Below are 15,566 nucleotides of genomic sequence, written 5' to 3'. Positions count from 1 at the left end.
TCCTGATGGCAACTCATTATTGGTTATGCAACATGTAGAGAAATGTGCATAACCAATTTTTCTTAAACCCAGATTTGATAGGAGAATATATGGTTTTACACAATGTCTCTGGAAATTTGATATGGGCTGAAAAAGAACTGCACTGAAATGATAAGACCCTTTATAATTTTAGCCCCCTGATCATTTCCGTTGCCCGTATCCCTGGTTTTTAGAAAGAGCAAATAAGTGCTACAGTATTCTTTTTGCTCTTTGAATTCATGTTGAACCTGTACTCCCCATGCTAGACAAATGAAGTCTGACACATTAGCCAATTGTGTCAGACTTCATTCGTCAAATGAAATGTCACWGGTCAGTGGCCCACTATCGCAGTCATGTTCAATCTAAGCATGAGACTGTAGAAAGATGCAAACTTAACTTGTAACAGTTTAAAATGTTCCCCCGTAATCTCTCTTGCTTCTCCTGCTGTCGTGACCTCAGCCACATGGCTCGTACTGACAGGTAGATCTTTCTCTTATTCTATTGTCCTTCATGCCTTTCTTCTTTCTCGCCTCTATATTTGGTTACCACTTTTTCTGAAAAGATCACATCCCCTTGTCCTTCATCAGCCCAGATACAGTCAGGTCCGTAATTATTTACACCCTCGATAAAGAACAGCAAAAAATACCTTGTGTAAAATAAGTAATATAAACACTGAGCTATATTGTAGCTATTATTGTAGCTATGTTGAGCTATTAAGGTCAATGGTGCCGTTCACTGGCCACAGTGAAAGCAAAATAGCCATAACATCATAGATAAACTGCATTGCCACTTGGATTGGAACCGGTGCTATGGTCATATGACATGAAAATAGAGCTCTTTGGCCACACACACACAAGTGGTGGGTTTGGCGTTGGAAAAACAGAATCATATGCAGGAAGTGTTTTTTTGTTTAAAATCAATTTTAGATTACTTTGATAAAGTTGGCTAGAACTCGATCTCTGAATGTGCTAGAGCGACGAAACCACTCTCCTGCTGGTTACGATGTAAGGTTCCAGGCATGTGCTTTGTCAGTGGCTGTGACGTAGGGTTCAGCCAGGAGTTGATTGATGAAATGAAATGGTAGGTGGGAAATCCCAGCTTTAAGTGCTGTCAAATTTCACATCCTACGTCACACATGCGGAAGAGATGGACTCATGAGTCCGTGAGAACCATGGCTACCGCTCAATGCAAGCCATTTCGATAGACGGTGTCCACAGATCAARTTATAAGTTAAAATGTCTGTTGTAACCAGTACCAGAACCACACAGGTCCTCGATACAGGGGAATTTAGAAACGGCACCATGAACTTTACCAAGTACCAGGACATTTTAGACAAAAACCTGGTTGCCTCTGCCAGGAGGGTGACAGTTGGCAGCAAGTGGCTCTTCCAGCAAGACAATAACCCCAAGTACAAAGAAATGGTTAATTGACCACAAAATCAACATTTTACAATGGCCATCTCAGCCTCTGGACTTGAAACCCATTGAAAACCTGTGGTTTGAATTAGAGGGCAGTCCATAAGCACAGACTAAGGACATCAAGGATCTGGGAAGATTCTGTATGGAGGAATGGTCTAAGATCCCTCCCAACGTGTTCTCAAATCCCATAAAACATTTTAGAAGAAGGCTCYGTGTTGTTATCCTCTCAAAGGGAGGGTGCTGGAGTATTGAAAACATGGCCGCCAATAATTTTGACCCCTATCTTCTTTAGATTTGTTTGATTACTTGTTAAACAATCTATTCCTCTGAGCAATTGTATTAGTATCAAATAATATAATTTCTCTCATTTTTTTGAGCATACAGTATAGCTCAGTATTTGTATTTATCGATACAGTCTTGGTTGCTCATCTTTATCAAGGGTGCCATTAATTATGGGCCTGACTGTACATTGTAAGTGCATAGTAATTACACATTACACAATCCCCGAATGCATATTACATCACGAAGAACAGAGTAATAGCAAGACACAAGGCTTTCAGTGTAGTGCGGGGAAGACGTAACGTGTTACAAGGCAGTTGATATGATATGCAAATGTTCAAGGTAACATAACAATGTCTGTCTGTTTTTCTCCAGAGCGGAAGGCAGAAGATGGTCACTGGCGTCCCTCCCCTCCTCCGGCTACGGAACCAACCCCCCCAGTTCCACCGTCTCTGTAAGTCTCTAACCCTCACCCAGCACCCACAGGGTCCATGTGTAACTGCAGTTTCACAACACCATATAAACCATTCAACAAGATCTGAATAGGATAAAAAAAAGCGTCTGTGGCTGAAAGAAATAACACTGTGACCATGTGATCAAACGGGACAAATCCCGTCTTGAATCATCATGTGTCTGAATGAGTCATTTATGTTTGGCTCCTAGCCTGCGGTGGATAATGCCTAGTGATAATGGGCCCATAGTACACGAATGTATTCGAGTGTGACGTGATGGGCTAATGTTCTGTATTTGTGCTTGTAATAGGATTTGATGCTTCGAAGAGCATTATCTATGCACCTCGGCCTACGGGGTGCGCACTTAAATGCCCTCATCTTATCTTTTACTTACCCTGCGGATGTTGTTCGTGGTTAAGCATGAACAGAATTAACAGAATAATATGTGAACATCAAATATTCTATATGAGAGAATAAAACTGTGGGGGCTTTATAGCGACTGGTGAGAGTTGAGGCCTCTGCTCCCCATACGCCCCAACACATCTAATACAAACTCTCATGCTCACAAATCCACCAGCATCTACGTTTCTGACAGACAGAAACTTGGTACCTTTTCACTCTATACGTGCTGCGTGAGACAGGACAGGGTTCACGAACTGGCAGCCTAATTCGGCCCGCGTGTGATTTTATTTAAACAAAATACGACTGTAAAAACACCAGCAAATCAGCTCCAAGTGATTTACATTTTGGAAATCTGTTCCAAATTATTCCCACGCATAATTGAGAGATATATTGTGTACAAATGTCAGCAAGGTTTAAAATGATTGTTTTAGCCAGGTATTATATACAGTGCATTCGGAAAGTGTTCCGACCCTTTCCCTTTTTCCACAATTTGTTATGTTATAGCCTTATTCTAAAATAGATTAAAAAATATATACATCCTCATCAATCTTCACACAATACCCTATAATGACAAAGCAAAAACAGGTTTTATTAAAAATAAAAAACAGAAATACCGTATTTGCATATGTATTCAGATCCTTTGCTATCGGTCTGAATACATCCTGTTTCTATTGATCATCCTTGAGATGATTCTACAACTTGATTGGGTCCACCTGTGGTAAATTCAGTTGATTGGACATGATTTAGAAAGGCACACACCTGTCTATATAAGGTCCCACAGTTGACATTGCATGTCAGAGCAAAAACCAAGCCATGAGGTCGAAGGAATTGTCCGTAGAGCTCCGAGAAAGGATTGTGTCGATGCACAGATCTGGGGAAGGGTACCAACACATTTCTGCAGCATTGATGGTCCCCAAGAACACAGTGGCCTCCATCATTCTTAAATGGAAGAAACTGAGCAATCGGGAGAGAAGGGCCTTAGTCAGGGAGGTGACCAAGAACATAATGCTCACCCTGACAGAGCTCCAGAGTTCCTCTGTGGAGATGGGAGAACCTTCCAGAAGGACAACCATCTCTGCAGCACTCCACCAGACAGGCCTTTATGGTAGAGTGGCCAGACAGAAGCCACTCCTCAGTAAAAGGCACGAAGGCCTGCTTGGTGTTTGCCAAAAGGCATTTAAAGGACTCTCAGACCATGAGGAACTAGATTATCTGGTCTGATGAAACCAAGATTGAACTCTTTGGCCTGAATGCCAAGTGTCATGTCTGGAGGAAACCTGGCACCATTCCTACGGTGAAGCATGATGTTTACAGCATCATGCTGTGGGGATGTTTTTCAGCAGCAGGGGCTGGGAGACTAGTCAGGATCGAGGGAAAGATGAATGGAACAAAGTAGAGAGAGATCCTTGATGAAAACCTGCTCCAGAGCGCTCAGGATCTCGAACATCTCTGGAGAGACCTGAAAATAGCTGTGCAGCGATGCTCCCCATCCAACCTGACAGAGCTTGAGAGGATCTGCTGAGAAGAATGGGAGAAACTCCCCAAATACAGGTGTGCCAAGCTTGTAATGTCATAACCAAGAAGACTCGAGGCTGTAATCGCTGCCAAAGGTGCTTCAACAAAGTACTGAGTAAAGGGTCTGAATAAATGTATTATTTACGTCTTTTATTTTTTATACATTTGCAAAAATGTCTAAAAACCTGCTTTTGCTTTGTTATTATGGGGTATTGGGTATAGATTGATGAGGAAAAAAACATTTGAATCAATTTTAGAATAATGTTGTAACGTAACAAAAAGGGGGAAAAATCAAGGGGTCTGAATACTTTCCGAATGCACTGTATGTTTGGACTTCTTGCGGTCAATTTGCAGTCTTCGGATTATTTGTAATTATGTTCCGGCACCCTGACCATCCGCTCAAGAAACAAATTGTCCCAAGGCTGAATTAGGTTGAAAAGAAAATAATCAAAGGTCTCCATTCTGAAGGAGAAGGGTGGTGGTGGTGTAAAAATTTGATGAGGGTCTAAGATGAGAACAGGCCATGTGTTCCTCCATTTGTGAGTAGTTTTATAATGGAAAGGTCGGCATATGTGGCAAGGTCAGACTGGGACAATAGACCCTTCAGTGATCCTCAGTGACCTCTTTATGAGCAGGCAGAAAAGGGGCATCACAGATGCAGCAGGCCAAGTCACCATGATCTACTGCTATTCAGGACCCATGGGGCAAAACATCTGACAGATTGCCAGGAGCTGCCAGAGTGTGCCTTTCATCTCATAAAAATAATCAGGAAAATAATGTACTCGGCCTCAAAAGCCACATGAAATAACCGTTCTCTTGTCCTAATTATGATACCGATCCTCCATCCTTCAGGATAAAGTGTTGGCGTTTGAATGTTAAAAGTACTAATTTTCCTCCAGTCCTCCTCCTCTTCCCAGGAGCGCCTGCACCAGCTCCCCTACCAGCCCACTCAAGACGAGCTCCACTTCCTGTTCAAGCACTTCCGCAGCTCAGAGAGCGTAACCGACGAGGATGTGCGACCCTCGCCGTTCATGCGCCCCCGCTCCCGCAGCCTCAGGTAGCCGTCCGTTGACCCTCGCCTTAACTGTAATGTGCCATATCATCAAAATGAGATTTAATGCATCATCACCCTTACGTACATTTTTGTGGATTTTCTTTTTTAATCAGACCTGGGAATTTATTACATGCTAATTAGAACATCTTCAAAAACAATGTATTAAGTCAAATCCAGATTTGACTGTACCGTACCAGGATCTCATTGTTTTGCCTGGTTCTTAATTAACTCACCTCCCTTTATGTTGCGATAGAGAACTTAGGTGTGGACGAGAGCATGAGTCAGTGGAGTATTTACACAGTGAACTGACGAATGGAGACAATGTATTCATCTACATCCCCTTACCTGGGGGCTGTTTCACAAAGCAGAATCAATGCGTTAGCTCGTTATTGATCCTGCTTTGTACAATCCAACCCTGCTGCTAGTTCTGACAGTGTGGTCAGTCAAAATGTATTCAGTCCTGTAACAAAGTAAAGCTAAAGTATTTTGCAGTTGCTAACGTTCAGTACGCCTCAATTTGACCTCTAGCTAAACTCACTACACAGTGGGATTGCAGTTCCCACCTTCACTGTTCTAGTGTGATATAATAATTGTAGAAAATGAGCCTGTTTTGTAATAAGTAACATACTGCACCAATTTGTGGGACTCTCGTAGGGTCCGATTTAAGCATAGATTAGGACACAGAGCGTGGTGCTGCTGCGTGGCTTAAGGCGAGCAGCGCTGTGTACCATGCTCTGCCCGAGCTCCCTGTGTTGTCGTGGCATGGCGTGCAGTGCGTAGGTGGGTGGGTGCAGAGCACTGCGGGTACCAGCTAGGCTGGAGGTTCTCAGGGGGTGGGTTAGGGGGAGGGGGCGGGCTGCAGTGTGTGGTGGTCAGGCTGCCATCTGCTGCAACAGAAGCCTCTTTCATTGCAAAAAAAAGCTCTGAATGGGTCTGTGGCTGGGGTGCATTTCTGCACCGTACCCCTAACTCTTGGACAATGAGATTAGGCGGGACGACGTGAGAGGTAAGGGCCTGTTGGTCTGTTACATGGGCCAGGCAGACAGTGTAGATGTGGTCCATGTCTTACACCAGCTGTTCTCTTACCTCATACTGAAGAGTTAAAAAAACAAACATCTAAAGTAGCAAAGTAAAACAGGAAATGAGCTTGGAAGCCAAATAAAATGTGRCGATTAGATGTTTTGAAGGGATTAGATTTTTATCTTTATCTGAATGTTGCACGTTCACTATTCCACAATGAATCTTCACTTGGGATGATCATTTTAGCCATTATTCAAAATATTGCAACCACCCACTGCTTCACAGATTTTTGCTCTGTCAGTCCAGAGCAAAAATCTGTCAGTCCACTTTGTTGGATTGGAAAAATAAAAATTGACAAGATCTGTGTCCTTTTCTGTTTTAGCCCCGGAAGAACAGTGGGTTCATTCGATAATGAGGTTGTCATGATGAACCATGTTTACAAAGAACGGTTCCCTAAGGTATGTCATGTTGTCTCCTCCCCCTTTGTTGTACAGGAAGCAATGTCTGTTTGTATTTGCCATAATCAGAAAGCTAATTTCCCCTCTGCTTCTGGGGAATGTGAATACTCGGACTTATCTGACTTTCTGAATGTTGCACTTGGACTAACCGTGGTCGCCATAACATGTCTGAAGATAATTAGCAGTATTGGGCGCTCCAGAAGGACCACTTAACCATGGCTACCCTGTTTTGGGTGCTACTGAGGATTACACTTGGTTACAGGCTTTGATTGAATGCATTTTCACTATTTCTGATCTTACTAAACTAATGCTTAGGTGTGTTTTTTTTGGTATAATGTTGTGTGTGTTTGCTGTCCCTTTAGGCCACAGCACAGATGGAAGAGCGCTTGCTGGATATCGTCACCGCCTGCTCCCCAGACAGCACCCTCCCACTGTCCGATGGCGTGCTGGGCTTCATCCAGCACCAGCTGGTGGAGCTGGTCCGAGACTGCCTGGACAAGTCCCACACGGGCGTGGTCACTTCACGCTACTTTGTGGAGCTGCAGGAGAAACTGGAGAAGCTGCTCCACGAGGTGGGATATCCACAAATATCTTTGCGTCTAGGTTTATCAGTGTGATCGGACAATAACTGCCGGCACTTGAGTCTAAAATGTGTTTCCTCAGACTACCCTTGGGCATCCAGGTGTTTTATGATTTGCATATGATATGWCAACCCCCTGAGGAATAAATAAGTTATTTTTGGATGACATGTTATTTGTATGGTTTAGCTAGAGCAGCCAATGATGAGAACTCACRGTTTGAATCAGGAGGCCCTCAGAATACAGCCAAGGAATATTCTCCTTTGTTGATGTAACGTCCTGTCTGATGCATTTTCTTGGGGATACGTGTGTGTGTGTATAATATTTCTGGCCACATTTAACCCATCTGTTAAGGACACATCGCTTTTCTCCTCCTTTTTCAGACGTTCGTCCTCATTGCCTTGGCTTGTTTTGTTATTAATGGATCAAATTTGCCCTCACGGGGGCCACAGCATGACTGAGGCTGTCTCATGTGGTTCCGTGGGGTTGTTTCCAGCTAGACGTCTTTCTGTGATGCGCAACATATTTCAGGTTTTGCATTTTAAATTCAGAGTTCTCACTGCACTATTGTTCTGTGTTTAGCTCCTCTATCCAGAGCTCCTCTATCCAGAGCAGCGTGCATTCTCTTCCCCTGAGTTCCCCTTATATCGAAACTCAGTCTTGCTCTCACCATTCTAACCCAAGCAGACAGTTTTCCTTGAAGGCAAACTCACTTTATGTAACGTGTGGTAAATGTACTGAACAAAAATATGACCACAACATGGAACAATTTCAAATATCTTACGGAGTTACAGTTCATATAAGGAAATCAGTCATTTGAAATAAATGCATTTGGCCCTAACCTATGGAATTCACATGACTGGGAATATAGATATATCTGTTGGTCACAGATACCTTTAAAAAAAGGTAGGGGCGTGGATCAGAAAACCAGTCAGTATCTGGTGTGACCACCATTTGTATCATGCAGCGCGAAATCTCCTTCGCATAGAGTTGATCAGGCTGTTGATTGTGGCCTGTGGAATGTTGTCCCACTCCTCTTCAATGGGTGTGTGAAGTTGCTGGATATTGGCAGGAACTGGAACACGCTGTCGTACACGTCGATCCTGAGAATCCCAAACATGCTCAATGGGTGACATGTCTGGTGAGTATGCAGGCCATGGAACAACTGGGACATTTTCAGCTTCCAGGAATTGCGTACAGATCCTTGTGTTATGGGGCCGTGTATTATCATGCTGAAACATAAGGTGATGGCGGCAGATGAATGGCACGACAATGGGCCTCAGGATCTCGTCACGGTATCTCTGTGCATTCATAGGGCACCCTGTTCATAACGTTGACATCAGCAAACCACTCGCACACACGACGTCATGCATGTGGTCTGTGGTTGTGAGGACAGTTGGGCATACTGAAATATTCTCTAAAATGCCGTTGGAGGTGGCTTATTGTAGAGAAATGAACATTCAATTATCTGGCATCAGCTCTGGTGGACATTCCTGAAGTCAGCATACCAATTGCACGCTCCCTCTACTTGAGACATCTGTGGCATTGTGTTGTGTGACAAAACTGCACATTTTAGAGTGATCTTCTATTGTCCCCAGCTCAAGGTGCACTTGTGTAATGATCATGCGGTTTAATCAGCTTCTTGATATGCCACACCTGTCAAGTGGATGGATTATCTTGGCAAAGGACAAATGCTCACTTACAGGGATGTAAACAAATTTGTGCTCAAAAGCTTGGAAAAATTATATTTTTGTGCATATTGAACATTTCTGCGATCTTTTATTTCAGCTCATGAAAAATGGGACGAACACTTTACATTTTGCGTTTATATTTTTGTTCAGTGTAGTTAGTCGTCCTCTTTGTGTGTGTGTGTGTATCAGACCTGAGTTCAAATACTATTTCAATTATTTCGATTACTTTCACATACATTTAAAAGTAAGTATTCAGATAATTTCTTTGGAAAATACAAGTAGTTGAATATTGGAACGTATTTGGAAATACACTAGGAAAGTTTTGGCATGTATTTGAAAATACTCAAATACAGTGTATTTTGAAATACAAATAAATACTCCAATGCATTTGAACCTAATAATAATAATTTGGTGGGTGCTTATATTTGTCTTATTTCAAATGTGTTGTCGTGGAAATTCTACACAAGGACACTTGAAGTCAATCTTAAATGAATCATTGTTTATTAACAGCAAGCTGGAGAGGTCACAGTCAAACTTAGATGCATAAAGTACCGGTTTGAAGTGAGCTCCCCCGGGGCAGTCCTGTTAGATCTCTTATATACTGCTTACATAGGCATAGTTCATTGGGTTGGTTCCGGGCATTTGTCAGTCTCCTATCTTAACTTATAGACCATATTCTTGGCATTCTGCCAGATGGTCCTAAGGAGGGGGTCATGTCGCCCCCCCCCCCCTCTCATATCTTTACCAAGCACAGGCAGGAACCAAGGATAATTTATGACACTAAGACAAGATGAACATTTTCAAGGCTGTCTCTTCACATAATCAAATTTTCCATCACAGTGTTTTTTGCATACTCCAACTGCCCCTGAGACAACCTCAGAGAGTGGTGTCATGGCCAGGGTCAGCCATTATCAACGGCATCCCTGGAGCAATAAGGGCTAAGTGCCTTGCTCAAGGGCACATCAATAGATTTTTCAACTAGTCGGCTCTGTGATTCGAACTAGSMACCTTTCGGTTACTGGGCCAACACTAACCGCTAGGCTACCTGCCGCCCAGGTACTTGATTGTGATGTTTGGGGTAGCCAATAATGATGCATAGTGCGAGGGCTTAAGATCCATTGGCTTCCTGATTTGTGTTCTGTAGAACAATTTATTCTCTGGAATTGATTATCCACTGAAGAACAAAGAACAACCTGTTGCCCGGGAATTATCGCCATTTTACTTATTCAGTCCTCTCAGATCTACAGAAGTGCCTAGGGGCCAGGGTTTCTTTCTAGACAGGGCCTATGTCTGCAAGTAATGCATTCTGTGGTCATGCTCCAGGTAGCTAGGTTGGTTTGGACGTAGCATTAAAGCCAACATACTATGTGGTTGCGCTCTTGCTATGGTGAAAGAGATATAAAGGCCCCTCTGTTTTTGAGCTATCTGCGTCTTTAACAAAGTTMATCATCTCCATGTTGTGCTCTGTTCAGAAGCTTATAACATTTTGGCTTTGCATTTCAGGCGTATGATCGCTCAGAGAGCGAGGAGGTATCTGTCATCACCCAGCTGGTGAAGAAGATTCTCATCATCATATCCCGACCGGCGAGGCTGCTCGAGTGCCTGGTGAGACGGAGAGAAAATCTCATTCCGATTGAAAATGCGATTGATTCTGTCMAGAGCGTTGGAAAGCCGTCTCTCTTAATCTGTTTAGTCGCTGGTTTTTAAGCCACTGTATCGCCAATAAGCTCTTTCATGACTAAGTGATTTTATTCACTTTAATCCAATCTAATCTAATGGCCTTTGGATGTCGTTGGCAGGAATTTGACCCGGAAGAGTTCTATCATCTTTTGGAGGCAGCCGAGGGTCACGCCAAGGAGGGCCAGGGCATCAAGACGGACATTCCACGTTACATCATCAACCAACTGGGCTTGACTCGCGACCCTCTCGAAGGTATTGGAATATCTTTTGCCATAACATTGACCTGAATTTCCCGCACTTGAGACCAGTACCAATCAACATCATTGCTGTTAAATCGTATCTTTCTACCCTGCTCTTTTAGATATGGTACAGCTTGAGCAGTATGAGTCCGCTCCGTCGATGACATTGGAGTCTGATGAGTCTGTGGAGGTAAGGAGTTATGCCTCATTCACATTCCACCTGAGCAGTCCGTTGCGTTGCGCCAGATGTCATTCATTTCAATGGGAAACTTTCCTTAACGGAGTGGTATCGCAGCACCCCCCCTTGCGGTTGAAGGCTCCATTGCGAAACGGGTGATGCACACTTTTCCAAACTATGCAACGTCTTCAGTGCAGCCAGAGTCTGTCAATAGGATAGGAAGTTACCAAACCACAGAACAAGATGAAAATATATGTGGTTTTCGGCGACGGCTTTATGGGATAACCTGTCTAGGACATGCGTTCCGCTGGCGGAACCCCTCGACAACATTCCGCTGAAAAGGCAGCGCGGGAAATTCAAAAATATGTTTTTTTAAATATGTAACTTTCACACATTAACAAGTCCAATACAGCAAATGAAAGATAAACATCTTGTTAATCTACCCATCGTGTCCGATTTCAAAAATGCTTTACAGCGAAAGTCTGCAGTCAAAAAAGTAAAAAAAACATTTTTCCAGCCAAAGATAGGAGTCACAAAAAGCAGAAATAGAGATAAAATTAATCACTAACCTTTGATGATCTTCATCAGATGACACTCATAGGACTTCATGTTACACAATACATATATGTTTTGTTCGATAAAGTTAATATTTATATCCAAAAACCTCAGTTTACATTGGCGCCATGTTCAAAAATGCCTCCAAAATATCCGGAGAAATTGCAGAGAGCCACGTCAAATAACAGGGGTTTAGACCTGTCTCACGACGGTCTAAACCCAACTCACGTTCCCTATTAGTGGGTGAACAATCCAACGCTTGGTGAATTCTGCTTCACAATGATAGGAAGAGCCGACATCGAAGGATCAACTCATCATAAACTTTGATGAAAGATGCATGTTTTACATAGAATTAAAGATACACTTGTTCTTAATGCAACTTCTGTGTCAGATTTTTTTTAAACTTTACGGGAAAAGCAAACCATGCAATAATCTGAGACGGCGCTCAGAAAATACAATAACATTTCCGCCATGTTTGAGTCAACAGAAATCAGAAATTACATTATAAATCTTCCCTTACCTTTGATGATCTTCATCAGAATGCACTCCCAGGAATCCTAGTTCCACAATAAATTGTTGTTTTGTTCGATAATGTCCATTATTTAGGTCCAAGTAGCTACTTTTGTTAGCACGTRTAGTACACATATCCAAACGCTCGTGCAGGTCCAGCCGAACATCGGACGAAAACTTCAAAAAGTTATATTACAGGTCGAAGAAACTTGTCAAACTAAGTATAGAATCAATCTTTAGGATGTTGTTATCATAAATATTCAATAACGTTTCAACCGGAGAATTCCTTTGTCTGTAGAGAAGCAATGGAACGCAGGTCGCTATCATGTGAAATGCGCGTGACCAGGACCTGGCTCTCTGCCAGACCACTGACTCAAACAGCTCCCATCCGGCTCCACATCACAGTATAAACCTCATTGAAGGTTCTACAGACTGTTGACAACTAGTGGAGGTCGTAGGAAGTGCAAACAGATCCATATCCTATAGGGACTGAGTTGAAAATCGACCAACCTCAGATATCCCACTTCCTGGTTGGATTTTTCTCAGGTTTTCGCCTGCAATATGAGTTCTGTTATACTCACAGASATCATTCAAACTTTTTTAGAAACTTCAGAGTGTTTTCTATCCAATAGTAATAATAATATGCATATATTAGCATCTGGGACAGAGTAGGAGGCAGTTCACTCTGGGCACGCTATTCATCCAAAAGTGAAAATGCTGCCCCCTATCCCAATAAAGATAACTAGCACTTGTAAACAATTACCCATTCCTATAKTTGAGTACTATTTTAATAGAAATGTTGGCTGTTAAGCCAATTATATTATATGTCTGTTTTAGTTTATTGTGATGGTAATTACTTTTGTTTTTGATAATAATTTTTAGGTGGAGATCACTAGCTACAGTATTTTCAACCTAGCCTTGCTTTTAGTTAGCTAGCTAGTTGCTCTGTAAACTAGCTTGACTTGATAGAAAGTTCGAGAAAGAAGTTGAGGAAAAAGTAACTCAACGAAACATGTTTTATTATCACCTGAAACAATATGTTTCTCCTGTCTTGAATGAAAAGGGCCTATTTTGCAATCTCCCAAAATAAATGCGTTCTCGGACGAGAAACTAGACTCTCCTCCATTTTGTCTTGCATTGTCAAACCATATGCTCTCCATCCAGTAGCAGAATGAGATTGCGTTAAGATGACTTACCGCGTAATGAAATATGTCACGATGTGAATTGGACATTAGCTAAAAAAAAAAATGTTTGAAATAAATAAATTGGGCATTGGCTTGCCTGTGATGTACTAGGTTTTTAGTATGAGATTGCCAACAGAATCACACAAACTGGACTTTCAGTTAACAACATAAGCAGCTTTATTTACATGACGTTATTTGGTAGACTGGCTATGTAATCATACTGGCACCAGTGGGTTAATGGGTCCCCCGGCACCTTTTGAATAATGGCTGCCTCTTAATTCTCTAATTCTTTGCGCTGTTTGTAGCAAAACAAGTGTCCCCAGGCACTCACCCCGACGCGAAGGAAACCACTGGAGAGTGACTTTGAAACCATCAAGCTCATCAGTAATGGAGCCTATGGGTAAGCGCTAAACAGACAAGTGGTTAACCACGCTGATCACTGAAAACATGGACTCCCAATGAGCTATTATCATGTTGATTTGAAATCAATGCACTCTGTCACTTCAGTTATAGTCAGTTAAAGGTTAACAGTAAAATGCCAACTGTAGACTTCTGACATGGTTAGTAAACATTTAGAAAACTATTGAATATTAACTTAAATTCCACCTTTTATGGATTGAACTATCCCTGTAGTCATGGATTATCAATATGGAGGTCTTGTATGACACGGCTCCTGTCCTGTGGTGGTTGGCAGGGCTGTATACCTGGTCCGACACAGAGACACTCGGCAGCGTTTCGCCATGAAGAAGATCAACAGGCAAAACCTGGTCCTGAGGAACCAGATCCAGCAGGTGTTTGTGGAGCGGGACATCCTGACCTTCGCCGAGAACCCATTTGTGGTCTCCATGTTCTGCTCCTTTGAGACACGACGCCACCTGTGCATGGTGATGGAGTATGTGGAAGGTAATGTCATATGATATTCTAACCCAAAAGCGATATGTTTATCATGACTCTGTTTGTCATGTTGTAATGGAAATATACTGAACAAAAATATAAACGCAACAATTAACGATTTTACTGAGTTACAGTGCATATAAGGAAATCAGTCAATTGAAATGAATTAATTAGGCTCTAATCTATGGATTTTACATGACTGGGTAGGGACGCAGCCATCCACTTTGGAGCCAGGCCCAACCAATCAGAATGAGTTTTTCCACACAAAAGGACTTTATTGCAGACAGAAATACTCATCAGTTTCATCAGCTGTCCGGGTAGCTGGTCTCAGACGATCCCGCAGGTGAAGAAGCCGGATGTGGAGCTCCTGGGCTGGCGTGGTTACACGTGGTCTGCGGTTGTGAGGCTGGTTGGACGTACTTCRAAATTCTCTAAAACGAAGTTGGAGGCGGCTTATGGTAGAGAAGTTAACATTAAATTCTCTGGCAACAGCTCTGATGGACATTCCTGCAGTCAGAATGCCAATTGCACGCTCCCTCAAAACTTGAGACATCTGTGGCATTGTGTTGTGTGACAAAACTGCACATTATAGAGTGACCTTTTATTGCCCCCCAGCACAAGGTGCACCTGTGTAATGAGCATGCTGTTTAATCAGATTCTTGATATACCACACCTGTCAGGTGGATGGATTATCTTGGCAAATGAGAAATGCTGACTAACAGGGATGTAAACACATTTGTGCAACACATTTTTGAGAAATAAGCTTTTCTGTGGGTATGAAACATTTCTGGGATCTTTTATTTCAGCTCATGAAACATGGGACCAACACTTTACATGTTGCGTTTATATATAATATTTTTGTTCAGTATAGTTGGAAAGGCGAATTTGATCCACCCATGAATTCTCCTAGCTTTAGCATAACTGTTGATTATCTCTTGCAGGTGGGGACTGTGCTAACCTGCTGAAGAACATGGGCCCCCTTCCCGTGGACATGACCCGGATGTACTTTGCTGAGACTGTGCTGGCCTTGGAGTACCTTCACAACTACGGCATTGTTCATAGAGACCTCAAACCTGACAAGTGAGTCCAGAACAAACTTTAAACCTCTTTACAGGCAGTGCCTTCAGATAGTATTCATACCCCTTGACTTATTCCACATTTTGTTGTGTTACGGCCTGAATTCAAAATGGATTAAATCGTCCGTCCCCCCACCCATCTACACACTATACCCCATAATGACAAAGTGAAGAAAATAAAAAAAATCTGCATTTTTACAAATTTGTCACACCACTGAATAAATACATGTTAGAATCACCTTTGGCAGCGATTACAGCTGTCTTTCTGGGCAAGTCTCTAAGAGGTTTGCACAGCAGGATTGTACAATATCTGCACATTCTTTTTTTATTCTTCAGCTCTTTCAAGTTGGTTGTTGATKATTTTA

The 15,566-nt window shown here is 42.4% G+C and overlaps 1 protein-coding gene across 1 annotated transcript in view; it reads left to right on the top strand.

Moving 5' to 3' along the window:
• Nucleotides 1–15,566, top strand: part of mast3b (microtubule associated serine/threonine kinase 3b) — a 59,607-nt gene that overhangs the window by 28,252 nt on the left and 15,789 nt on the right. The window contains 11 exon segments of the mRNA XM_024004336.2: nt 478–498; nt 2,091–2,169; nt 4,984–5,141; nt 6,541–6,616; nt 6,979–7,188; nt 10,389–10,490; nt 10,685–10,817; nt 10,927–10,994; nt 13,537–13,631; nt 13,926–14,134; nt 15,067–15,205. Of these exon segments, the coding sequence (XP_023860104.2) occupies nt 478–498; nt 2,091–2,169; nt 4,984–5,141; nt 6,541–6,616; nt 6,979–7,188; nt 10,389–10,490; nt 10,685–10,817; nt 10,927–10,994; nt 13,537–13,631; nt 13,926–14,134; nt 15,067–15,205 (1,290 nt within the window).

This window comes from Salvelinus sp. IW2-2015, linkage group LG16 (assembly GCF_002910315.2).
Source record: "Salvelinus sp. IW2-2015 linkage group LG16, ASM291031v2, whole genome shotgun sequence".
NCBI classification, from domain to species: Eukaryota; Metazoa; Chordata; class Actinopteri; order Salmoniformes; family Salmonidae; genus Salvelinus; species Salvelinus sp. IW2-2015.
Note: the sequence above shows the minus strand (reverse complement) of the source record. Positions and strands in the feature narration are given on the sequence as shown.